The sequence below is a fragment of the Mixophyes fleayi genome, chromosome 2 (genome assembly GCF_038048845.1).
Source record: "Mixophyes fleayi isolate aMixFle1 chromosome 2, aMixFle1.hap1, whole genome shotgun sequence".
Classification (NCBI taxonomy): Eukaryota; Metazoa; Chordata; class Amphibia; order Anura; family Limnodynastidae; genus Mixophyes; species Mixophyes fleayi.
This window is the reverse complement of record NC_134403.1, coordinates 60,742,974-60,769,886: the sequence shown is the minus strand read 5'-3', so window position 1 is coordinate 60,769,886 and position 26,913 is coordinate 60,742,974. Positions and strand designations below refer to the sequence as shown.

The 26,913-nt window shown below is 37.1% G+C and overlaps 1 protein-coding gene and 1 long non-coding RNA gene across 2 annotated transcripts; one reads left to right on the top strand and one right to left on the bottom strand.

Annotated features, from left to right (window-relative positions):
• Positions 1–691: 691 nt before the first annotated feature.
• On the top strand, positions 692–2,844 carry KCNRG (potassium channel regulator). Its single transcript, XM_075197965.1, has 2 exons — positions 692–1,486; positions 2,543–2,844. Exons 1-2 carry the CDS (start codon positions 906–908, stop codon positions 2,793–2,795), a joined length of 834 nt encoding a protein of 277 aa, XP_075054066.1. The 5' UTR covers positions 692–905; the 3' UTR covers positions 2,796–2,844.
• Positions 2,845–8,534: 5,690 nt separating this feature from the next.
• LOC142140106 (uncharacterized) lies at positions 8,535–26,735 on the bottom strand. The gene is made up of 4 exons (XR_012688296.1): positions 26,574–26,735; positions 20,306–20,354; positions 10,614–10,636; positions 8,535–10,009 (listed from the first exon to the last, which is right to left on the bottom strand). It is a non-coding gene; the product is annotated as an uncharacterized LOC142140106 (long non-coding RNA).
• Between the last annotated feature and the right edge of the window lie 178 nt (positions 26,736–26,913).

Here is a 26,913-nt window from a genome sequence, read left to right as displayed (position 1 = left end):
TAATATATCCAAGTCACAGTTCTCTTATCACAGTGAAAATATTTGGCACATGTGCTACACAGGAATGGTGTTAGCCAGCATTTCCTAATCCATTGAATGCAGCTTAGTAACAGCAGCTATGGTCACAAGATATTTACATGGCAAATGCAGTCTCAAAAACTCATGTCTGGCTAACAAGCAACTGGATTTGAACTATGAGGGTCAGGGAAAATGTCAACTACTACAGAGAATACTACATAACATGTGCAAGTATTCATTTACATGGATATCATTTAGAGCAGACAGATTTACGAACAGTAAACAGTCCAGTTTCTCAAAGATTTGAAGTGGTGCTCACTGTAAAACACACTGGACTACTCAATAGCTTAAACAGGTATTGTCCCTTTATAAAATGGTGCTCTAGGAAACAAAAATTAAGAAGTTTTGATAGAATTTATGATTACTCTAAAAAAATCACTGAGGTCTGATCTCTAACCTAGTTAAAATGAGAATCTAGCAGTTTTGGTTTTTTTTTTTTTTTTACAAACAATTGCAATATTATTTTAATTTGCATTTTTTGCAATATTCATATAGGAAAAAAAAAAAATCAACAAACAATACACATTAGTGAATAAGTAACTTTAAATGCAAAGGCAATAGATGAATTTAAATAATTTTATGCCAGTAACTTTAAGACACTTGTATTTGTTGTATATTTTCCAGTTGTCCCGTTTATGTAAATCAATGAGCTGTTCCCTGTGTGCTTTACTCTTAACAATCCTATGGGTTCCCAGGCAACTAGTCACACATACACACTGGTATGTTTACAGTGTTTGGTTTATTGTTGCCACGCAAAAGGGCTTCTCTTTGTACAGCTCACTGCAAACTGTCATTGTGAATTCCTACAGTGTTGAAACTGGTCTGAAATGAGCAACTCAGAGGTGATAACCCTAAATGTTGGGGGCCTGAAGTTCAGCACACTGACCTCAACTTTGATGAGGGTTCCAGAGGCAAAATTTACACGTATGTTGGATGGTAGTGATCAGGATTTTAAAATAGTAAATGGACAGTATTTTGTAGACAGAGACGGTACTTTATTCAGCTATATTCTGGATTATCTTCGAACGTCTCAGTTGACTTTACCTTCTGATTTTTCGGACTATGAAAGACTTCAGAGGGAAGCTGAATTCTACCAACTTGCAAACTTGGCTGAACAGCTAGGTCAGGAGAACTTTTACCGCCCCAGACTGGAGATCTTGGAAGTGCGTTTTCTTCTTCAAGAAACACATGCCTTTTTTCGTATATTCTGCTCATGCAACAGCACAATTGAAGCACTTGCTGATCGTATTGTAATGCTCGTAGAGCAGCCCACAGGAGGTCAAGGCTGGAGTTTCCCATTCTCCTCACAAAAACCTTTGGCTCCAGTCCCACTACAAAGACCCTCACATCATGACCTTGTGTTTCAGTGTGGTACGGACTACTCAACGGGAGAGGTATTCGGAACCAGGTGAATTATGTTCACAACTGACTTTATGCAAAACATAAAAAATATTCTTCTATAAAATAAATATATCTTCAGTTGCAGAAAGTGTAGTCATATAACTGTTATATTAATATAAGCCAATAATTACTGAAGATTTAAGTATACAGTGATAAACAGAAAGTTAGTCAAACTTTTCAAATGAGAAAGTGGAAACAGGGTTTTGGGCTGTATGAATCTGGAATTTGTTACATAACTATGGGTTCTTGAATATAGTTAAAGCTAGTAAATTGTTCTTGTCTATTTTACACAAAATGATTGTCAAGAGCAGATTTGTATTTGCATTTGATTTCTAAAGATTAACAGGTTCAATAGTACAAAGCCATTGTTATCACCACTTCTGCCCAGAACATCATGGATGAATCCGATTCATAGACCTGCTATTTAGACCTCCAAGACAGGAATCTATACATGCTTTCATGCTATTCAATATTTAGAATTTTAGTAAACTAAAGCTGGGTACACATTAGTTTTTTCAACCAAGTATCGTGCCAATCTCACGATTAACAACTATTATGTCAGATATTGCATTAATGTACGTTACCGCAATCATGTTTTATCGTACCAAAGCACATTGTATCGTTTTTTTATTTTATAAACTGACTATAAATCACTATCAACAATGGAACGATGTCAGGCAAATGTGGAAGTGTGTATGCACTCACAAGCAACTGTGTAGGCATATCGCTAGTGTGTGCAGAGGTACAATCTTCTTAGCAGATGTTTGAGATGAAGAGCATAGGTCTGAAGGTAAAATCACGTAACTACGTACACAAATCTGCGTGCTCATTGGGACTTTCAGTCATTGGTATAATAGTTACAGAAATCGCATTTGCAGTAATTTTATGCAGTGTGTACCCATCTTACAGGGTTAACTTGATTGGATGTAATCAAACATTCATGACAAATGCAGACCGTGAAATATCTTAATGCATGTATGTGCATTGCAGGAACAAGATCACTTTGCTAGCTTTAAAATGTAATTTTGTACAACTGCATCTCTATTTTTTCTGCTTGCCACAGGTATGTGTCTATAAAACCAGATCAGAGGAAACTGCTAAATGGAACAAATGTGCTGGGACTACTGCTGGATGTCTTGCTCAGAGAGGGCTTCAGCTTGGTGAGCACCAGAGCAGTGTCAGCAGAAGAGAAGGTAGAGTGCTACACGTTTGAGAGGAAGAAGAGACCGGAAGTTCTAACTATTTCTGAAAAGCCCAAACCAGAAAAAAATGTGACTATCCATGTGAAGCAGGGGAAGTCAAATAAAAAGAGATGAAAGCATGAAGCCAAAAAAACAAAACATCAAGTGTGTATTACAGAACATCCAGGAGTACCAAATAAGCTGGATCATTTCCATAGTAAATGTAAATATATGCATTAGACATGGGATCTTGTTTTATGACAATTAGTGCATCAGTCATTTGGATTCAGCCATCCATACTCCAGCATGTATTATCCTTATCCGGACAGTAAGGGGCAGTGAGTACTGAAGCTGGGAAACAATACCATTTACACCACATACCTTCTGATGCACATATTTACCAGCATTACATTAGGGCTTCACATGTTAAATCACATTCAAAAGAAAGCACATTTCTCTTTTTAATTGGCAATACATTAAGCACGTCATCACCAAGCCACGGTTTCAAAGTTTAGGGTGCATCTATTTTATCAGAAATGACATTTTTCCTCAGGAAATAGGGCTTTCTGTAAACCGCATACTGGCATAACAATGTATCAGTTACAAATGGAAAATATGGGGACGGTGTGAAACGTACTTTCAAGATTTGATGTATAAGTTTTACAGCTAGAACATATCCATTAAAATGTACAAAAGTCATTATATTTCATGAAAAATAGACCAAAGTGTAGTTTACTATTAAGGTGAAGGAATGTTATATAGCTTTTACCAACAGCACCATTTTTGGGCTTTCTTGATGGCGCTGCTCATTTCCAAGCACTAAAGAATTTGGTGGAAACTGGAAATAGATCTGCTTTCATTAGATTCAGTTTGCCCGGACCCTATACTGCTAGTAGGCAGAAGAATGTTTCAGTCCATTAAAGTATAATTTGTGTTGGCCTTCTCAGAGTACAAGACACAAGAAGCAAAAGGCTTTTACACACTAGTCTCATTAATGTTAACTTGATGTGCTTAGCACAGTGGAAAGCATAGGCTTGAGTTTGTGATTACCTCCCCTTCTTCAGTTGCATTATTTGTCTTGTCCCTGATGTCAGTTATGTAATGCACCCAAGCACTTGCATGATAATACACTCGCCGTACAGGATCAGTGGCGGATCCAGGGGGGGGGGGGGGTCGATCGGGGGAATCGCCCCCCCCCCCAGCAGGGACATGCTGCCGACGGCTGCACAGTATGTGCAGGATCGTTCGGCAGCGACAGTGTGCTGCCCGGCTGCTATGATTGTGTTTTAAACACAATCATAGCAGCCGGGCAGCACACTGTCACTGCCGAGCGGACCTGCACATAGTGTGCAGCAGTCAGCAACCTTAGATGTCATAAAGGGGGCGTGGCCTAAATCGCCCGGGGTATAGCAATTTTCTAGATCCGCCCCTGTACAGGATTACAATTGACAGACAGGTTTGGGGAGAATAAAGACACAAACAGTGGCTTGGCAGGCAAGCCAAACTTGTTACCATTTACGGCAGCTAGGAAAATTCCTGCAACATGGATATTGTACATTACTCTCTAAACATTTATACCAATATGAAGAGTATATATAAAAAAAACAACAAAAAAAAAACCACCACATCACTACAGCAAGCAGTGTAGCCAGGGGATCTAAAAATGTAGTAGTAGCAGTAGAACAAAAAACAGGAATTACACAGATTTAAGAAAATCAATTCTTAAAGATTGTACGTTATAGTTTTCCATGTCTAACCTCATCTCCTGGATCAAACACTTACAGGGTGAAATTCAATCAGCCACATTGTGTCTCCGGGACATGCGCGCGATTCCTCGCTGCGGAGATTTGACAGAAATGTCCACTCATTTTTTGTGAGAGGTAATGCACTCGTAATTGCAGGGAAGGTCTGCGCCACGATGTCCGTGCACAACACATTGCCAGGAATATAATCTCACTTAGTCTGACTGCATTTAGGGACACAATCATATATATCAAACTTTCCATGAATCAAGTCTAGTTTAAACCAGCTGCTCATGATTCAGCAGTGTAAAAATAAAACAATATAAACATTACAATTATTTGTAAGACCTAGTACAGCAGCTTTTCATATCACAATATCAAAAATAACCTCCAAAACCACCTGTAAAAAATATAAAATAGCAACTGCAGAACTACAACATGCCTTAGTTGCCAAATTTTAAAGTGTTTTCCAAGGGCACTTTGGTGCCCCCCACACATGTCCCATGCTGTACAGTATAGGCAGCCCAATATTATATATATATATATATATATATATATATATATACACACACACACACACCCACACATATACACATACACTACATGACATTAACCTTTGAATAATGACATTTTTTATAGCATTTGTAACACTCTTCAACTAACTTATTAACTTGTAAAACTCCACTATAACATCAAGTTGAAGCAGATTTTTCTAGGATAGTGTCCTATAAATTAGTGTCCATTTGCAAAGTCAGCTAGGCAGATTTATATGGCACCATCTGTCTCACACATGGAAACACCGGTTTCTGCTCGGGTGCTACCTGATATCAGGGTTAGAGCCAGTCAGTTGCAGACCTCCTTTGTGGCCCCATGATAGTTTGTGGGATGGAAACAAAACCTCCCATTTTGTTTGCCATGGTAAATTCATGGAAATGAGAAAGCCGAGTTTCATATCACAACTTAAACACACAAAACGGACAAAGCAATGCATCTTCTTAAATGAAACCAGAGTGGTTTAAAATAAGAAACCTCATTTGCACCTTTAAAAAGAGTTAAGGAGATTTCCCAGCTACACTCAATAACAAAGTGCAAAGAAGCCTACTGGAAGTACAATGGCATTTCCAAAAACGCCATGTGCCACTTTATGTAGTTTATTTACAAAAAACAAAATCTGCCTGACAGTCCAACTATATTCATTGCATGCGCAAACATGGTCAAAAACACCAAACAAAAGATTAAGTAAAATTTTAATGGAAACATGTAAAAATATAATTTCATGCCTTTTAGGTCATGATGAGCAAATCTAAACACAAAAATATCCTAATCATAGTATATACACTTTAACAAATCTAAAAATCTGTACACTTTACAGATGTACAAGTTTTCCTTACAATTTTACACTTTATGCCGATGTATACAGCCTTTTAAACAGAGTATTTAGAGTTACAAATTGCAGTTACATATCTAAATAGAAAATTCTTGCATTCTTAAGCAAAGTGTCTGGTATATACTGTACAGAAGTTTAAAATGTACCAGCAGAATAACCATTTCATCCACGTAATTAAAGTCTTTTGAGTGCTTTCCAGCTTATCCCGAAGAGTGTCAACTTTGATACTGCTCTTGTCCTTAATATATCCCATTGCTCTCTCATATGTTACAAACTTTATACTTGCAAACTTTTACTAGCTAGTAAGCATTTTTTTCTTTTTGATGCCTTTTTTTCTTGTTTATGTTGTGCTCCTCTGCTGCAGTCAGTGAAGTTATAACCATAAACAGGTAGTTTGGGAAGATCAAATTAAGCTACTACTGAACATTACTTATGGTAGTTAAACACTATTTCAGTTATCTTCAACTGCAGCTGCGTTTTATCATCAACATTGCACAGCTCAACAGTACTTCTCTCAAGGAGCACCGAACTTAAAATTTCTTAACACCTTTATATACACCTTTCATATATTACACTGACACAGTAGTGTACAATTAATAGTTTCAAAGCATGTCTTTATGCTGCATTTTGATATAATAATAATAATAATAATAAATAATAATAATAATCTCATCAACGCAGACTTAGTCACCAGATCGTTCTGACCCTAGTTATCTGCATGTTGCAGCAGAAGCGAAGATTCGTCAGAGCGGACAATGTTTTTCCAGTGCTGGTGAGCCTGTGCTCATTGTAGCATCAATTTCCAGTTTCTGGCAGACGAGTGTGAAACCTGCTGTAGCCCATCCACGTCAGGGCTCAACGTGCTGTGGATTGGCTCGTGTGTTTGTATTAAAGAGCAGGTTTAAAAGATATGCCAGCAAAACGAGTGTTTTGCAATGAAAGTGTTACTTCAATATTTGAATATGTTTCTGAGCTCTGTATCTTACAGAAAACGTATGTTTTGTACACACCTCTATTATATTTAAATTTTTTTAAAGTCTGGCAGAAGAGATAACTTTCTTAACCCAAAATAAAAATCCTGGAAATCGGACATTATATATCAACTAGGCAGCAGATTAAATATACTCATTTTGAAGATGTAAAGCAATTAAATAGGCATAATGGTGCCAGATAGAGAAACAAAAAACCAAAACCAACCACATTAAAACCTGCAAATAAATTAAGAAATGGTGATCAGAGCTTTCACAGATTTCATCAGCGATTGGTTGTCAGTTACCCAGCAACCACTATGAACCAGGAAGTGGCACAGTGAGTTTTATCACAGGGCATACAGTTGTTTTACCTCATGATAGTTATAGTAAGCTATAGTGGTTTGGTTAATATAGGAATTATTTTGGTTATACACTGAATATTTTATCTGATCAGATTTATTTTATTTATTAATTCACAGGTGCCTGCCTATATTTTAGGGGAGTGTGTTATTTCTCTAATTGCCTTTTTAAGTATCTTTTTTTGGATCATTGTGTTTGACAGGCCTTGAGATAGGTACCCGAGTGGCAATCAAACAGCCGTTTGACACATCACACACTATCATGGGCAAATCGCTTTACATCATTCCTCAAGATGACAATGGCAATGTTTGTTATCTTTGTCACTTATCAAGATCAGTAAATTATATTTTATTTTCAATGTATGTGTGTGCGTTATGTATGCGCATTTTATACTGTGTATATGTATATGCACAAATATATATATATATATATATATATATATATATATATATATATATATATATATATATATATAAAAAATAAAGCTGGCTCTTTGTCGTATATGGATATTTTGTGGCTCTTAGAGCAGGGGCGGCTAACCAGTCAGAGCCTCTCTCAATCAGCCATAACATTAAAACCACTAACAAGTAAAGTGAATCACATTATCTCATTACAATGTAGCTGTCAAGGGGTGGGATATATTAGACAGCAAATTATCAAGCTGTTGACGTTAATGTGTTGGAAGTAGGAAAAATGGATCCGAGCACCAAATTGTAATGGCTAGATGACTGGGTCAGAGCATCTCCAAAACGGCAGGTCTTGTGGGGCGTTCCCAGTATGCAGTGGTTGGTACCTACTAAAAGAGAACCAAGGACAACAGGTGAACCAGCGACAGGGTCATGGGCGCCCAAGGCTCATTGATACGCGTGGGGAGAGAAGGTTAACGTCTTGGTGATAGAACCATCAGAGGTCTTGTGGAGTCCATGTCTTGACAGATCAGAGCTGTTTTGGCAGCCCAAGGGGGAACTACACAATATTAGGCAGGTGGTTTTAGTGTTGTGGCTGATCAGTGTGTATTACACACACACACACACAAAAATGCCCACCGTTCTAAAAGAACAATGAGTATTATTAATAGGAGATGTAAACTATAGTAAAGCTAAAAAAAAATGTATACAGCAAATCCCCTACAAGTGCGCACTGTTTAGATAAACATCTCCCACAATGAAGCTACAGGCAAAACATGCATCAGGATTTATAACCTATACATCCCTGTTTTAGGAGGTTACTCCTTTCTATCTGTAATCAGTCATGTTTAGTCTTTTTTCATTTTATTTATTGTGGGATTAGAACATTAAAGTTTATTATTTAGAGGAGGGTCTAGTTTTTAAGGATACAATACCGCTAATTTTAACCATTGTGCCCAGGAGATTTTTTTTTCCTGTGGGGTTTTCTAATAAAGAACAGAATATAATCAATTTAGAAAGGTGACATTCTGTAACTTTTATTTGTGGAATTGTTAGGTGGTTACATGTATCACTACATAGCATCATCATGATGTAAAGGGTGTATGCTACCAATTTTCATCATTTATAACCATGTTACTTTATAGTGAACCAATAATATAGATGATCTGACAATATATGAAATATATGATAGACAAATATTAAGCTACTGTCTCATGATAAACTATAGAGCTACATTATTGCCTATTTCTTACAACTCTGCATAAACTTTAACGTTGATTTGTATTATACTTGAATCATATATGTTATATAGATGAGATTTAGCATAATCATGTTATATTGAAAAACAACCTAATTTATGGTGGTTGTCCCAGCTTTTCTAGATATGGCAAAATGTATGTTTTGTATTCTTACATCATTAATCCTTCCTCCCCCACCTCAATACTGCATCCATATAGTTTGTAGACTGTACAAACATACATGGTGGAAGGTGATTAAACGTTATATAGAAAATACATATTATAAGCAGATCCTATATGAATGATACATTTTAAGACATAACTATAACCATCTCATGTATTCTGTCTTTTAAGAAGTACACAGGATGTGGAGGATAAAAGGGGAGGGGAAAAAAAAAAGGGGGGGGGGGGGGGAATGAGGTGTTTCATGCTGGCTCCTATGTATTTCAGATTTTTCTCCACCCCAATATACATAAACCAATATAAACTATACAACTTTATGGCTATTATACAAAAAAACATTTATACATCAGTGATGTATAAATGTGGTTTTAGTGTTGTAAAGTTTCTGTGCAACAATTTGTCAGACAGCAGGGTACACTACTTTTTTAATGCACATTTGATAAAATCGGGTGCGAGTGGGGCATGGCTCCTTGCAACCCAAAATGACAATATTATAAAAACCCTGAATCAGAAAAAAAAAAAAAAAAGTTATCCAATTTTTGGCAACCCCCTCAATATAATCCACACCCTCCAAACTAATGTGGGATCATTCCTATATTCCCTGCAGTAGTGCTGTACTCCTAGTCAATAATAGGACAGGCTAACTAACATTTGTTCAGAATATACTGCTGCAGAAACACACCACAAATACAGCGTACAACCAAGTCTAGAAGCAGTTTGTATTTTTAGCACCATATACATAAAGCTTGCTTTACTTGAATGGTAGTATTCCTGGGTAAAATCTTGAAGTGGACACTTCTTGCAAAGGAAAAGGTAGTGGTTAGCTTTACTCTAGCAGCACTGTTAATATTGGAAGAATGTAAAGAGTTAACTCCAATATTTACGTGCTGCTAAAGCACTGCTGCCATTTTCACACACAAATGCTGATGACTTTTTGGAAGGATGCAAGCCTTGCGTTTTTGGCGGCAGCACAATATGGCCTGCACCTCTGTGTATCCCACAAACCATTATGTGCTGCTACTGTACACCAAGGTAATTAACAATCGTATCATCATGAATTCCTAAAGACAAAAAACAAAAACAAAAAACAATCTAATATTCATAGTTCATATAGTTAAAAGGTGTAAAGTGGCACCCAAGTTTGAGCATGAAAATTTAGAAAGCACTGCACAAGAAAAAAAAAACAAAAAAAAAAAAAACACCCAAAAAAACAAAAATGTACCATTCAACCTTTCACAGCTTTATAAGTGCGATTTGAAAGTGTGCATGCAGCATATGCTATGGTCTAAGATTTGACAGGTTGAGAATAGACATATATACACACACATACACACCGTGGTGGAACAGGAGGGGGGGGTAGTGAAACTTTCCACAATATCCTCACATATTGAGATGAGTGGACATTTAGGAAATTGTTGAAAAATACAACTTTTATAAAATCGGTAGCAAGTATGTGTATAACCGTCCAAAATAGAATAGTTATCATTTGGGTTGAAAGCCACTTAAATAGTTTGACGTTAGTGCCAAATAAAGTACTTTGTTTCAACATAAATCATAATAAAGTGCATAACACACACACACTCTGGAGTATGGCTCGTTTCATTTGAGATTACAAATTTCAAGGCACTATTTAAAAAAAAAAAAAAAAAAAAAAGTATAAATTACCTGTAGGCTCCAAGGATCTGCTCCTACACAGAAAAAAAAAAAAAAAAAAAAAAAAGAACTTGTTAATAGTGATCATGTAACTGGATTAAACACAAGGGTCAAATATTAAAATAGAAGCTTTACTACTGTAAGTGAATAAGATCACAGCTTTGAATAACATTTCCACAGGACAATGAACATCAAGGTCTTACAAATGGGCTTGTACCCATTCAAGCAGGGGCATGCAACTGAAAAGCCTGCTACATAACCTAATAAAATGGGGGTATTATTGCAACCCACAACACCCCCCTCAATGTGTTTAAAAACAGCAGATGTTAAATCAGACTGATAAAGCAGTATTTACATACATATGTATATATACACACACTATACCTAGTTGTGTTCATTAATGCCAGTGTCCAATACACTGTTCAAAGAAACATGGAAGTTTATCAACAAAATACTGGCCAAACAAATCTTCTCTCGTTGCTCCTGGAGTAATACAGATGAGACCATGCCTTCTGTAAAGGGAAGCACCATCCAGCAGCTCTCCAGAGAGAAGTTTGAAAGGGGATGTGTGTGTGCAAAGTCTAAAGTTGAGGAATGTGATTGGTTAGCTAACCAATCACGTGCCTTCAGCACTCAGGACAACCCCTTTAAATACCCACCACCGCATCATGTCCTTACAACATAAAACACACTCCTGTTCCAAATAAATATCAAAATATAATTTCTCCTGATTATGTAGTTTTATTGCTCTCAATCAGGGGCTTTTTACCCTGACCATCTTATTAGAAAGCGGGACCCAAGAGCCTCTCAGACAATATTGTTTTACCTATTAAGCTACAAACTTTTATATAAAGTTTTCCTAGAAGTGCTACAACCTAATTTAATAAAACCAATACTTGAAAAGTAAAAAAGCAGTGAAATTAAAAGCCATAACAATGGAAACTAAGCCATAGGCCACAAAGCTAGCACTTAGACTACTTAATCTGTTCGCTTAAAGTGTCAAGACCATATGTTTCCAAGTAATGAACTGAAAGGATAGTTATAATTTCTATCTTTTTGCGCACACAAAAAAAAAAAAAAAAAAAGGGGGGAAACTGCACTGTGTAGATGCCAAAATAACCACAATTGTGAAGGAGGCTACATAAATACAGTGACATTTCAAGGACGGGAAGTGAAAGAAGAGAATCATTTTCTAACTTATTTGTGAAAAAGGAGAACACAAAAAAGTTGTCACACTAATCATATGCAATCCATAAAGTCTTCCTGTAAACATGACAAAAGGGCACAATTTACACCTGATCATTAAAAAGAAAACCAAAACGATCATTAACTACAAAAATATATTCACAAAATAAACCAAAATAAGGCAGCACAAAATTAAAATTATAAATAAAAAAAAAATAATATATATATATATATATTGTGTTCTAAATAGTGCTGCTCATTTTTACAAATACTAATGGAATGAAGAAAATAGCATTTATTTAGTGGCCTATTGATTGCAACAAGCAATTACTACAACTCTTGGCAGCTTATTATTTGAAAATTTAGATGCATACACAACTACAAATTGGCAGCAGATCACTGTTCTATAGGATCACTGTTCTATAGGATCACTGTTCTATAGGATCACTGTTCTATAGGATCACTGTTCTATAGGATCACTGTTCTATAGGATCACTGTTCTCACACCGGGAGTTTAGTAGATATTGTACTTTATTTAAACAGTTTTCCGGTAAGGGTGTTGCTCATTCTTTACACATCAAACTTCCCACATGATAGAAATTAGTTTTGTATTAAAATTTTTGCTGAAAAGTTTTGGAGTGTGAAATGTATTTAAATGGTCTGTTGTGCTAGTTCACTGATTGAATTTCGATTTTTAGAAGTGACCATATCCATTTAAAGATTTTAGTGCACTTACATGTAATTTACATTCTGGGTTTTAGTTTGACCAAACGTACCAAAACTCTAAGCCAGTTATTGCCGAAGCACTAAAAGCTCTGCTGCTTATTTAAAATTATGCAAAGGCTATTCTTTATAAACAGACATTTTAAAAAAAGTAGTAAACCGTAGTCATAACCATCTAGCGCAAGTCAGAAATGTGGTTAATTGTGGCAAAAAAGGTCACCAAAATGATTCACTGGGAAAGTAGACAGAGGGGGGACCGCAGTATTTTTTTTTTTTTTGCAGTGTCAAAAAATTAAATCTATCCGTGCGGGTTTTGACCAGTGGGCACGACCGTTTTTAGGTACCGCAGCATAAAAAAAAATTGTGCTATTCAATTTAAAAACAGGTAACGCCGCCCCCTGCGCATTAACCATCGGCGCTTGCAAATTTTTAGGGGAGGGGAGTATTTAATGCGGTCATCTATATATAAAAAAAAAAAAAAAATGCATTGGCATACATTTGTATTGCATTACACAACCAATATATATATATATATATATATATATATATATATATATATATATATATATATATATATATATATATATATATATATATATATATATATATATATACACACACACACACACACACACACACACATATATATATACACATATAGTACTTTTTATTACTATACAATGACAAAACATTAGTCCATACATTAGTGATTATTGTGTTTATTTTATTTTTTACATGCTGCTCGTAAAAAAAAAACAAAAAAAAAACGCCTTTTCCATGTTCTACATTGCTAAGAAACATAAGAAAACTATTGAAATCATGTAATTTTTTTTTTTTTTATGTTTTTCATTTTTGCACAGCCATGAGGTGCGAGGTAAAACTGGCGATTTGACAGTTGTTTAACGCACAAAAAAAAGTTGAATAGCTTTTAACACTTCTCCCTCCCTATACTTTCAAAGAATCATCTAATTGTCCGCGAAGGGACAGTTTCCGCTAACAAAGCGGTGCGTTAAAAATGGATTTGAACAGGTAAAGTTAACGTGCTCCCAAATCCGGGAACGCGTTAAAATCACTTACCGCAGGGTTAAAAGAATTTAATTCCCCCCAGAGCTTCTTCATCAAATCACTGAGTTTGACCACGACCCAAAAAATAAAAATAAAATTTATTAAATGACTGACATTTAACCCTTTTTACAGCTCTGTAATATTAGTAATACAAATTCTGTGCACCCTAATGTAAAGTACAATAATGTTAACCCTTTGAATTTGGAAGAACCCTGATAAATACAGACCCAGTGTGTTTGGAGGGTTTGGGTAAAGATCATATTGAAGGTCGCATGGGATCTCAAATCCACTAGATTAACCACCTCTTCATGGATTGATGGAGAGGGGATCTATAATAAACTAAAAATATGTTTCCCAGTGCTGGGAGTATATCAGGGTGATCAGACCACACTGGTGCTAGAATCTACTATTGCAAATCTTTTCCAGTTTTTCCAGACTGGGCCTGGAGGACAGTTATGCACTAAGAAAAGTTATTTACAAAAGGTTATACATAAAATATCACTGGTCTGTTATAAGAATACAGGAGTCCCACAGGTAAAATGCAAAGTTCATGTTATTCTATAGAAGATAAACAATAGGTTAAATAATCTAGAAGGATAGTATGAAGAATAAATGTAAAGCTGCACAGTATCTGTAGAATTACTGCAGGCACAATCAGCCATGCTTCTAGACAATCATTATTGGTTATCAAACTACTTAATGAACTGTATATGTGCAATCAAAACAAATACTGAGCCATATAGGAGCACACAGTCCACATATATTATGCAACTAATAAAAACTAGGATAACATGGATTACTCTGACAAAATAGGTTACATAGTACTCCTTCAGTATTTTCAAATAAAATTATACAACCCACTCACACTTAAATAAAGCTCAGCTAAATTAGCTATGCCTTCACTGTTGTATTAAAGGGAGGGGGGGGGGGGGGGAGTGGTTTTAACTTGAGTGGGAAATAATAGTACTTTCAATTCTTTTATACTGAGGATTTTGGTGCAAATTGTTTAACGGACAGGAATATTAACTAGGATAAAAGTTAGAAAATTAACTGCCATGACACTGCATATTTTCTTAAAATGAAACCAAAATAAAAATACAGAACACCTATTTTAAAACTATGTTAAGGTAATGTGAAAGTAACACACAGGTATTAAACATCAACATAAAATCAGTTTTGCAGTCTTGCATCAAGCAGCAGTATCATTCATATATACCAAAGAGAAAACGATCATAGATATTGTCAGCACTCCGTATATTTATTGTGAGGTGTGTAACACAGGCAAAGAATCTCTAACAAATGGCTGAATATGGAAAAGAATGACTACGGGTGTTGGCCAGACATTTAGAACCATGGTAGCATGTAGAGAGCACCATCTGAACCATTTTGAAATTAAATATCACAAAATAGCTCCGTTCCCTACAAAATAAAGCAAGATTTTAAGAAAAAAATAGAATATGTATTATAATTTGTGGTACGTATTTTTGGCAAGGTGTACGGTTTTTGTGTGCGCCTCTTCATGGTCATCACTGTGAAATACACTTCATAATGTAAAATACACACCCATAAAAATATAATATTGCAGCATATTGAAAAAAATATTTACATGATGTTTTCCCTTTAACACTTCAGGGGACAGGACAATGTGACAGAAATGACAAAGTTAATGTCTGCGTTTAGCAGAGTGGAATCCCAGATTATACAAATATCACCCAGGTAATAAAGTAAGGGAGCAGACTGCAGCAGGCCCTCTTACATGCAAGTTCAGCTTCCATAGCCATGTATTAGGACATTGGATGCTTAACAAGTGTCTGCACAAGACGGATAACCCTATTTACAGTGCTTACAGAGAATACATCATCATTCACATCAGTGGAGCTTACAACAGATATTCTCTACTACATGAACACACATGGGTTAATTTAGTCAGAGGCCAATTAACATACCAGTATGTTTTTTGGACTGATGCAAACATGGGAAGCACAAACTCCACATAGTGTCCTGGTCAGAACTGAATCCATGGCCCCAGTGCAGAGAGGCTGCAATACTAGCCACTGTGTCACTGTACTGCTCAGGTCAGTTAACTAAACTACACACACGGTGTGAGAATGGACTATTTTTTTTTTTTTTTCTAACCAACATTGACTACTGTGTGTTTAAAAAGCAGTTTCTTCTTCTTAAAAAACAAAAAAAAAAAAAAAAAAGAATTAAAATAAAATAAAACCACATAGTTAGGCCTGTGTGCTGTAAATGTAGAAATAGAGCCTAAATGCTCACAGACCAAGAACAAGACGAGATATATGGCATACTCAAAGTGATGACAGATTTTGGACAGAGTATGCTCAGAAATTGTAGTTTTTTTGTGCCACATGTGGTGGAATTGGACTTTGCCGGAGGTACTGCCACATGACAAGGCAAAAATAAGGGTAACCCAGTTCACTATTGCTTATTCTGCATGTGTAATTGCTTTCTAAAATATTTAAGAGGGTGCTCTGACTTTTGTCCATATGAAATCTTCTGAACAACCAGGCCATACACAACAGGACAAAAAGGAAATGCATTCCATCCCTGCTCAAGTACTTATGCAGAACTATTAAGCATTTCCATGTCTGATGGCCAGATACGAGTGTGCACAGAAATCTGATGCTAGCACCCATCAAGGCCAGCTCCACTTTCTGAAAATATAAGATATTAAAAAAATAAAAAATGTATAGGTGCCAGTCCCATAATACTATATAAAACATTGGATAATCACACACTAGTAATGGAGTACATACTAAGAGGTACTGCCCCTTTATAAAAAGGTAATTTTAGAAAGTGAAATATAAAGTGAATTAGTTGTTCTACACAACACTCATTTTCTAATTATGTAGGATTTCAAATGACCAGCATAAATACGTTTTGCTCTTGGCCCCCAGGGACCTTGGAGAAGTCACATAGCAAGGTGTAAGTCGTGTATACTTGATCTCTATTAAAGCCATCTGTAAACGATGAAGGCGCACAACCTGTTAGCTATGATTAATAGATTGGATCTAAGTATTTATTTTTTGTGAATACATCTTGTATCAAAATACCCTCCGTCTCACACCTGCAACTCATCTCTTGTAACCATTCCCGCCTACAAGTCTTGTCCCGCACAGATCAGTGGCGGATCCAGGGGAGGGGGAGGAGCGATTGCCTCCCTTACAGGGGCTTGCTGCCGGGGGCTGCACACTATGTGCAGGTCCGTTCGACAGAGACAGGCAAGGAGAGTGTGCTGCCCAGCTGCTCTGATTGTGTTTAAAACACAATCAGAGCGGCCAGGCAGCACTCTCCCTACCTGTCTGTCGAACGAACCTGCACATAGTGTGCAGCCGCAGGCAGCCTTAGCTGCCAAAAAGGGGGGCGGGGACTAAATCACCTCTCCCCCCTATAAAATTCTAGATCTACCCCTGGCACAGATACTCACTTATTGAGTTGCCTACCAGGCACAAACTCTACCAGCCTTCAAATATTTAACTGGTCTGAAGCCTATCTCTTTACTAGCGCTTACACTTCTACACTACACACAAATGCACCCTCACAACTGTCCTAATTTCCTCTGAGTCGCACTCGCTCCTGTTTGAGTTGTGCCCTCTTCCAATTAGTATATAATCTCTGAGCAGGGCCCTCTCTACCCTTTGTTTTCATGTCTACATTTATTTTGTGTACCTTGTATGTCCCTGTTTTATGTGCGTCCTGTTTTCCCCTAAGCACTGTGGTGATAAAATAATTTTGAAGGAAGCCAGCCCAGGAGAGAGCGTACCAAATAATATGCTCTGAGGTAAATGGGATCTGGTGAACACAGTTTTGGGTATTTGTTGGCTTGCTACATACTACAAAAAAACTATGAAGTAAAGTGTGAAAAACTGAAATAAATCATTAATTATAATGAAGCATGTAACATTCAAAAGTATATGTAAACACTCACGTGAAGCCATAATTTGAAGTTAGGCACAATACTGATGAGTTATCACACTCTAAAAATATATATTATTATCTATCTATCTAATCTTTTATCCCATTAACCAAAAAGATTGAGAGTAAAAGAAAAATCTATAAATAAGTCAAACTGTTGCTGCTCAATGATAAAAATTACCCATACAAATAGTGCCTTCATCTACAGTCACATAGGAGCACTATTACACAAAGTAAATGATGAGTAAAGAGACAAGGGAAAAGACAGAAGATATTTCTAAATTTAAATGATCTTTTGACGGTATGTTTTAGATGCAATGCTCCAAATCCTGGAAAAATCCTTTTATCCAGAAAGTCCCCAGAATACTAGTTAAAAGTTGCCATAAAAGTAAAAGTTAATGTTTCTGGTACATTAGCCATTTTATTAAAAGCAACATTTTAGATTCAGTAAAGGAAAAAGTGATTCTAATCTGCAACTATTTTGTCTATATAAACTGATAATCAATTCTAGGCATTAAAGTGGAGTTGGCTGAAACAGATAATCTATGTCACATGGCATGGAAAGATGTTTTGAAGCATTAAAGAAGTGCATGGGGGGGGCGCACATTGCTCTATGGCGACATTAAAGGGATTAACTGCTGCATAAGGCCTTGCTACGTGACTGCATTGGAGGACAGTGTGTATGTAGTATGGACAGCATAAAAATAAAATAAAAAATGTTTTTTCTGTGACATGTAGTTTACATGGAGTAGTTTGTTTCATATGTGGAGCAGTATAGGAGGATATGGTTGTGCATTATACCACCACTAATTCTCTGTACGGAGAACTCACTCACATCAGTCCCTGCCCCATTGGAGCCTACAGTGTAAATTTCCTAACACACACACACACACACACACACACAGACTAGGGTTAATTTGATAGGAGCCAATAAACCTACTAGTATATTTTTGGAGTGTGGGAGGAAACCGGAGCACCCGGAGGAAACTCACGCATACAAACTCCACACAGATAAGGCCATGGTCAGGAATTGAACTCATGACCCCAGTGCTGTAAGGCAGAAGTGCTAACCACTAAGCCACCGTGCTGCCCCAATGTGCATGTGAAGTAATACAGGCCAAACACTACCTGGCTCCAGGACTTTATTCAGAACAAAAGTAGAGTGAAAATCCAGCATTGCAAATCATGACGCATTAGCCTCAAATTCCAGTTACACATGATCCACATTTCTTGCAGGTGCATACACAAACAGAGTGGTATGAAGCACTTAATAGTACAAGACGTTTTGGGGTGCCCAGATGCTAAAAAAAAGGATTGTACCAAATGTGCAACAACTGTTTTCCAGATAATGATTGACATGACTGTTAATGTTGTAAACACATCAGAAGTACAAAATAGAATTTATAAAAAAATAAAAAATAAAAAAAAAGGGGGGGGGGGGGGGGGGGAGAGTTGTTTAAAATATAGAGAACACTGCTTGCTACATCAGCCTTTTATAGTATTAACAGCTCACATATGCACGTTTGCATTAGATGGAAGAATTACAAAACTGCAGGCATTAGAATTGTGGGTTTAGTAATATTAAGTCAAAGAAAGCATTGCAGGTGCAAGCCATTCGCTTGCTTCCACTGGTCCTAGATGAAACATTTTAGTGTGGGCTCTCACACGGCCCATAAACAAAAGTTTCATATTTATCTGAGATTCTGAATAATGTTAACAGGACAACATATAGTCTAGAATACACAGTGCCATGTTACTCAAGAAAGAACGACTTAGAGAACATTTCAATATGGACCAAGAAATTTACCCACAAGAGAAAGAAAAATCCTACACAATACAGCAGGAAGCTAGATACACATAAGCAATAGGAGGGAAAAAAAATCATAAGTTGTTAAAGAAACATTTCCTCATTAATGTTATACATTATATTAATGCAAATAAAAACATATTCCAAAGAATCTCAGCACACACATACAATACATAACCTATCGTGCTTGTCTTCTTTACAGTTTGCGATAACAGCTAGGAATAGCATTCATGCCCCCAGAACACTACCAAAGTATGTCTAGAGCCAATCACTGACAATGCTTCAATGTACTTGTCACCGACTTGACACATTTGAAATGAAGACAGATATAAGTTTTTATTTTAAGACTCAAATTTTTCACACAAAAAACCACGGCAGGTGATTTGGACTTTTGTAAAAGCCAAGATTTCCAAGCATAGCAGCAAAAAGCCAGTGTTTTTTATCCCATAAGCCAGTTATACTCAGGAATTGTTAATATATTTTTTTAATGCACAACAATAAGTTAGGTCTTTAACAGGTATAACCTTCCAAAAGTTAATTTTTGGAAAATGACTTATGTCTCAAATGAATAGAGATCTCTTTTTTTTTTTTATCTGGCACTATTAACTACATGCTGTGTGTATACCTAAATTCTAAACCACTCAACAGTGCTTGGATGAAATGACTCTTACTAACAGTAGCCATCTGATTGCTGGGCATTCTGGGTGAAAAGTGAAAGCCACATTCTTCTGAAATTAACAGTTTGACAGGTTATGTTTGATTACTTGTATTTGTAGCTCCAGTACACTTTACGAGAAACATTTAAATATATATTCCATCACATTTATACATACATTCTATATAAAATCAATAGAAATATATACACACAGATACATAGAGAGACACATCTATTTATCTAGAGATCATATTTAAACTAATTATACTGCATATCACATATATACACACACACACACCCGACAGGTGCAGTCACAATACTTTGTAAACTTACCAGCTTAGTCATTGTCACTGAAGCATCTTTTTTTTTTTCTTGATAAGGTCTGGAAAGGAAGACAAAAAGTCCTTTAAATAACTGTCACAATTCTGACTTACATGTAGACGTATTCAACATATATGCAGGGAAGGAGGAATACATACTCCCATGCTTATAACTCTTATATAGGAGTTGTGAACATTAGCTTTCTGCACAGCTAAAGCCTTTTTAACCACAGCAGTAAGCCAACCCCCACCTCAAACCTGCATTATATATTGAAAAGGTCAAAACCTGCAATAAAAGTGCCATGTAACATAGCATGAAGACACTCAACAGATTTCCGAGACCAGGATTCAGGGTTGATCCTCAAACATGCTTATAGGTCATCAAACTGACCTCATGTTGTGTGTAGACCACTGAACTTTCAAATTATAATCTTGCATTACAGGTGTTTCCAATCAAAGCAACAACAGCCCCCAGTGAACAATACAGATTACAATCCCAAAGCATTGCATTAACCAGAATACTTATAAAAATATATAAGCTATTCCTGTGGATCTACACAAAATGACATGATGCTAAAGAATATCTGTGGACATATGTAATATTTAAGAGTGATCAAACATTTGAAAATAACATAAAATTTACAAACATGAGTACAGTCCCAAAAGTATAAAATTGTACATATGGAATATGCAGTGACCAGCAATAAAGAATTGCACATACTATCATGCATTCAAGAGCTGTACTAGGCTTGGTATTGAAAACATTTGTGACAGTTTGGTAATCATTCACAATAGCCACAAATGCAGAATAAAAAAAAAAAAAAAAGAAAGCAAAAATAACCTAATTTGTGTTAAATGGAAAAACACAAAACATAGAGGTCAATGTGGTTAATATTTATTACACGTTAGGCACTTCAGCCTGTTATACTGTAAAAATGTAGGTAAAATATAACAAAATTAGATGCAAATATGCACTCTGTTAGATAGGCCCAAATCTCAATTGCAACTGCAGTTAACGCTTTTCACAAGGTCAATTGTGCCGAGAACTCAGTCAGAGGCTGGGACATTTGAATTTCCAGCAAACATTAACCCTTTTGCCATTTCAGCCAAAGAAGTTAACCCATGCTGCCACTATATCAGTTACTGCCTAATAGATGAGCAGCCTTAAGTATTTTAAGTTCACAATATTGTTAATCTTTATTCCACTCATAAAAGAGAAAATACATTATAATATATATTATACACACACAGGTCTGCTCTATTCCAGCAATGTTTCAAGACACTTGTCTACTCTTTATCAAGCTTGATAAAGAGAAAAACAAGCGTCTCAAAACGTTACTGGAATAAAGCAAACTATTGCATCATTTACTGGAGTGCAATTTCTTCTTTACATATCTACATAGTGGTTGTCACTGGAGTGCCCAGATTTTTATTTCTCTGACATCTATATCACTATCTCCATCTTTCTCTATAAATTTCAGGAGACTGAGATCTAGGAGTCCGTAATATATCTAGTGAACTCATAGAAAGGACTCCTAAAATTACTTAAAAGCCAGCAGTAGACACGTGTGACAAATGATAGCCAGGTAATCAAGTAATATAAATGTTTTAAAAAAGTTATATGATAGAATATAAATATACATCTACAATACAAACAGAGAAGAAAAAAAAATACATACACACAGATAGTGTGTGTAAATGTATGTATATATATATATATATATATATATATATATATATATATATATATATATATATATATATATATATATATATATATATGATTTACATGGAGGACGTCAAAATAGTTTTATTTTTTAAAAAAAATAAAAAATAAAACATGTCTGCCAATTTCATAATTGCAACTATAGAATGTTTACTTTAATGAGAATTTTAATTATTTTTTCTTTTTCTCTACTTTCATATAGGACACCCATTGTATTACAGATCTGTAGAAAAAAGAAAAAAGTATGAGACTACACGCTATTTTTTTTTTTCAGTACTTTATACCAAATGTCCACAATATAAATCATTTTAACATACTAATACAGGTATAGAATTTGCGCAAAATGTATGAAATCCAAATTAATAAGGATCTTAAAATGTGCTATTTCTAACTGGGTAATAATTTGAAAAAGAGCATATAAAAAGATCAGTTATTTTCAGTAACAAAAAAATAAAGTTGTTTAGTCAAAAGTGATTACTCATTCTATAGAAGTGTTGACTAATTTCACTAATTTTTATATAACTAAAATTTCACACATATGGAGGGACACAAGAGGTTAAATAAGACAAAATAAATACAAACATTTCCAGTAAGAAATACATGCAACAATCTAAGCTAAAACATAACACTGACATTGATGAAATGAATCCCTGCTGGAAAACAATTTTAACATAGCTAAGAAATGATTTATCATGGTAACATTTTTCTGATGAGTCTTTCCAGCAATAGAAGTTTTACAAGTGTGCTATAGAAAGTAACTAATCAATAAAGACAAAAATATAAAAGGTTACATAAAAATTCAGAGTACATCAAAGTATACAGTGTAACCACACCCATGACAACTACAGCCTCACAGGAAAGCACATATAGCTTTCGAATGTCATAAGCCTGTACATCTTAGAAATAGGTACCCTAAGAATTATAAATTAAATACACAAAACATAGCTGTTGTAAGTAAGGCTTAACAAGCCACATCACCTGCAGTGTATTATCATGTGCAAGGCCCCCGATCATTGCAGCCCGTTAAACCATTCTGATGCACAAGAGGATCTGGGCTATGAGCGTTTCCTAGTTTGTGCATCTTAAAAGAAATTGTTCACTGATCCAAAATCACATTCACAACGTGGAGAACTGTACTGAATAGTGGCAGATGCTTTATCGATGGTAGTGTGCATGGATAGCACGCAGTGTAGTCACATATATTACAAGGAACTAATAAGCTGTGCTGTGTATACTACACTCCTCTGGAAGAGTTACTGTGACAGGGCTGAAGACAGTCATAGCTGCGGTCAGCAGCCGACCCGGGCGGTGTAATGAGTCCTAAAGCCGCTTCCCTTTAATTCCGAATATAGATCCCTATCCAACACGTACAGTAGCTGCCAGTAATGGATGGGAAGGGTTAACAGCTGAGAACGGTTCACATTACATAACGGAGATGTAAGTGTTACATTATGTACTACAACAACAGCGACATCACGCACAAGTCTCTGGTAACCGAGCCCACGATCCCAGTGTCCGGTCCACAGCTAACACCTGACGTGGACTCCAGCTCCATCCGTGACACAGGCTCCCTGTGCCGGGATACACAGCCAAGCTGCCTACATTATACGTACACCCCTGACGACCATTACATACACTGTCTGGTATTCTGTGCAGGAGTTATACCTAAATATGTGTCAGACTGTAGAACTGTCCTGTACATATAGGTCATCACTAGAGTGATAATACTCTGCACCAATAGGTTACTCAAACAGGGATAATATATACACCAACAGTGCATACGTGGGGAAACAGCAAGTGTACAATAACTGGATATCCAAATATATAATGTATATCATACTGTACACCCCAAACATCTATAAACAGCAAGTTTATGACTTAACCAGAAGAAAAAAACATAAGTATATGGGTATTAATAATGCACACCAAACACATCTATATAGACCAGTATATTGCACACCAAGGGGTGTGTGTATGTGTGTATATGTAAAAAAAAATTTTATATATATATATATATATATATATATATATATATATATATATATATATATATATATATATATATATATATAATATATACATACACAAAAACATAAAACACACCAAGGAGCACATATAAAATATATTTTTTTTTTTTATACATGCCCCTTGGCGTGCAATATTTTACATTTTACTCGTCTACACATGTATGCCCCTTGGTGTGTGTGAGATATATATATATATATATATATAGATATAGATACACACACAATTTTGCACACCAAGGTGCACTTATATATCTATATCTTGGTGCGCAATATTTGTGTGTGTATAATATACAGATACTAAAATATAATATAGTTGTGTGCCTTAGTGTGCAAATATATATATATATATATATATATATATATATTATATATTATATACACACACACAAACATATATGGAAGAAAAAAAATAAATGAGTTTCTTGTACTAAACGAATGTATGTAGAGTGACGTTATGGTACAGCGAAATTTCACACATGGGGAAAAAAATTGTCCACCAACAGAATTTATTTAGAGATTATAGCAGACATATAGAACATCCCCAAGATATAATATTGTACAACTGCACTGTGGGTATGAAAAAATATATTTATACCGCCACATACATAAAGAGACAGTGTACGTTTGAAATGAAGGTATACACACACAGCAGTTTAATAAACACAAATATTGTACACCAATATTACATGTATTATCAATTGGTAATATATGTATACAAGTATAAATGAATCATAAAGAGAAGGTACACTAGTATCAATATTATCTTTTATTTATATGGCTCCGCAAAGGGTCCATCACATGTACAAATTTGTGACTAGACCATTGTTAAAAACTGTGGTTATCAAAAAGTGGTAAAATGCACAAGATAATACATATTGGGGGAGAAAAGCAGAGTTTACTGGTAATGTCAGACTGGTTTCTATCATTTCTACAGTTCTGAAATGATGAAACCGCAGAATACAGTTTTGAGAAGTCACCATACAACCCACCACACTCCTCATTACAATACTCACCTCCCTGCCACTTCCACACCTGGGACAATGTCATACTCACAGGCAAACTAAACATTGTTTCTAGTTTATACAAAACATAAATGTTATAAATGGGGGACACAGAAGGCGTTTGCTAGCAGACATCTGTACAGCAATTCATAGAGACTAAGATTATATATTTATTTTGAATCCACTATTATATTAATTTTCGGTGCCAATTAATTGTATCACACATTTGGTATACAGGGATCTGTCAGGAATGAAGGGCAGCTGCAGCACGTTGGATTATTGCATTTATGGCTCTTTTATCTACAATTAATTGGCACTTAAATGTCTTGTCGGGATGGACGATGGGGATTACCTACTACATCGTCTGTGATAATACAAATAAAATATATTTCTATGAACCTAATAAAGACGAAGCTTTCACGTTAACCTTTTCCTTGCCAAGCCACAACACAGTTTCGTGCGGCGAATGCGACAGATTCGGGGTGTCCCCCCGGGCTGTCTTGGGGAGCACATAGGACCCGTCTCTTATTACTGACAAAGTCATGTCGGTACAAACCGCCGCTAAAGTGGCGACATCCATCGGCCGCTCACATCGTGCAGGTGACGGGCGGCAGGTTAGTAACAGACGGGGTACACCCGGGTGTGGGGGTGCCCGCTGTCATCACAGCCCGGTACTGGGGTGTGGGTGAAGTGACAGCAGCCCTCTCACCCCATACAGCCGAGTGACAGCTCTACACGCCCACATCGTGCAGGTAACAGATGGTGTGGTACACCCGGGTGTAGGGGTACACCCGGGTGTAGGGGTGCCCGCTGTCATCACAGCCCGGTACTGGGGTGTGGGTGAAGTGACAGCAGCCCTCTCACCCCATACAGCCGAGTGACAGCTCTACACGCCCACATCGTGCAGGTAACAGATGGTGTGGTACACCCGGGTGTAGGGGTACACCCGGGTGTAGGGGTGCCCGCTGCCATCAGAGCAAAGTACTGGGGTGTGGGTGAAGTAACAGCAGCCCTCTCTCACCCCATACAGCCGAGTGACAGATATACCCGACCACATCGTGCAGGTGACGGGCGGCAGGTTAGTAAGAGATGGGGTACAGCCGGGTGTAGGGGTACAGCGGGGTGTAGAGACCGGTACTGGGTGTGGGTGAGGTGACAGCAGCCCTCTCTCACCCCATACAGCCGAATGACAGATGTACGCGCCCAGCCCCCCCTCTCCCGCTCAAACTGGAAAATTCAAACTCCAGCCCCCCGCACCCGGCGGCGGCTCAGGGGGAGCTCGGGGGGCACCCGGGGATTTTTTTAGATTTTTTTCAGATTTTTCCTGCCCCCCCCCCACAGGTGTTACCACAGGTTGTAGTATGAGCGAGCTGTCCCCGGAGCTGTCACCTCACACAGGGCACAGGATGGAGACACCGTGTAACACGTACATGTCATTACTGCCCGTACAGCTGACATATATGTTATATTACCTGACTGACAGCCCGCTCCACCAGCTCCCCGTCCACACTCACACACCCATCCCACCTGACAGCGCCGTCCCCGGAGGCTCAGCACCCGCCCGGGCTTCTCGGGTTCTGTCCGCCGCACGACAGCTCCACTCCGAATCGCTCCGGTCCAGTCATGACTCGAAAATGGCGCCGAAAGCGCAGAGCTCCTCATTCAAATTCGTTAGTGCCTGCCCCGTCAGCCCCGGGGCATGCCGGGAACTACTTCGGCTGTCAGAGGGGCCACGCCCACCAACCGATCCCGTGACACGCCCACCGCCTACACCCAGGACACGCCCACACCCAGCCCAGCAGCCCAGCTGCGCAGATCCAGGCTCGGTGCTCGCACAGCTCAGCAGAAGACACCGCGGTATAACCAC

Bases quoted from the DNA above. Each gene is read 5' to 3' on its own strand.
- KCNRG (XM_075197965.1), top strand. From the start codon at position 906: ATGAGCAACTCAGAGGTGATAACCCTAAATGTTGGGGGCCTGAAGTTC. The intron at 1,487-2,542 runs GTGAATTATGTT...TGCTTGCCACAG, and splicing joins GGAGAGGTATTCGGAACCAG to GTATGTGTCTATAAAACCAG.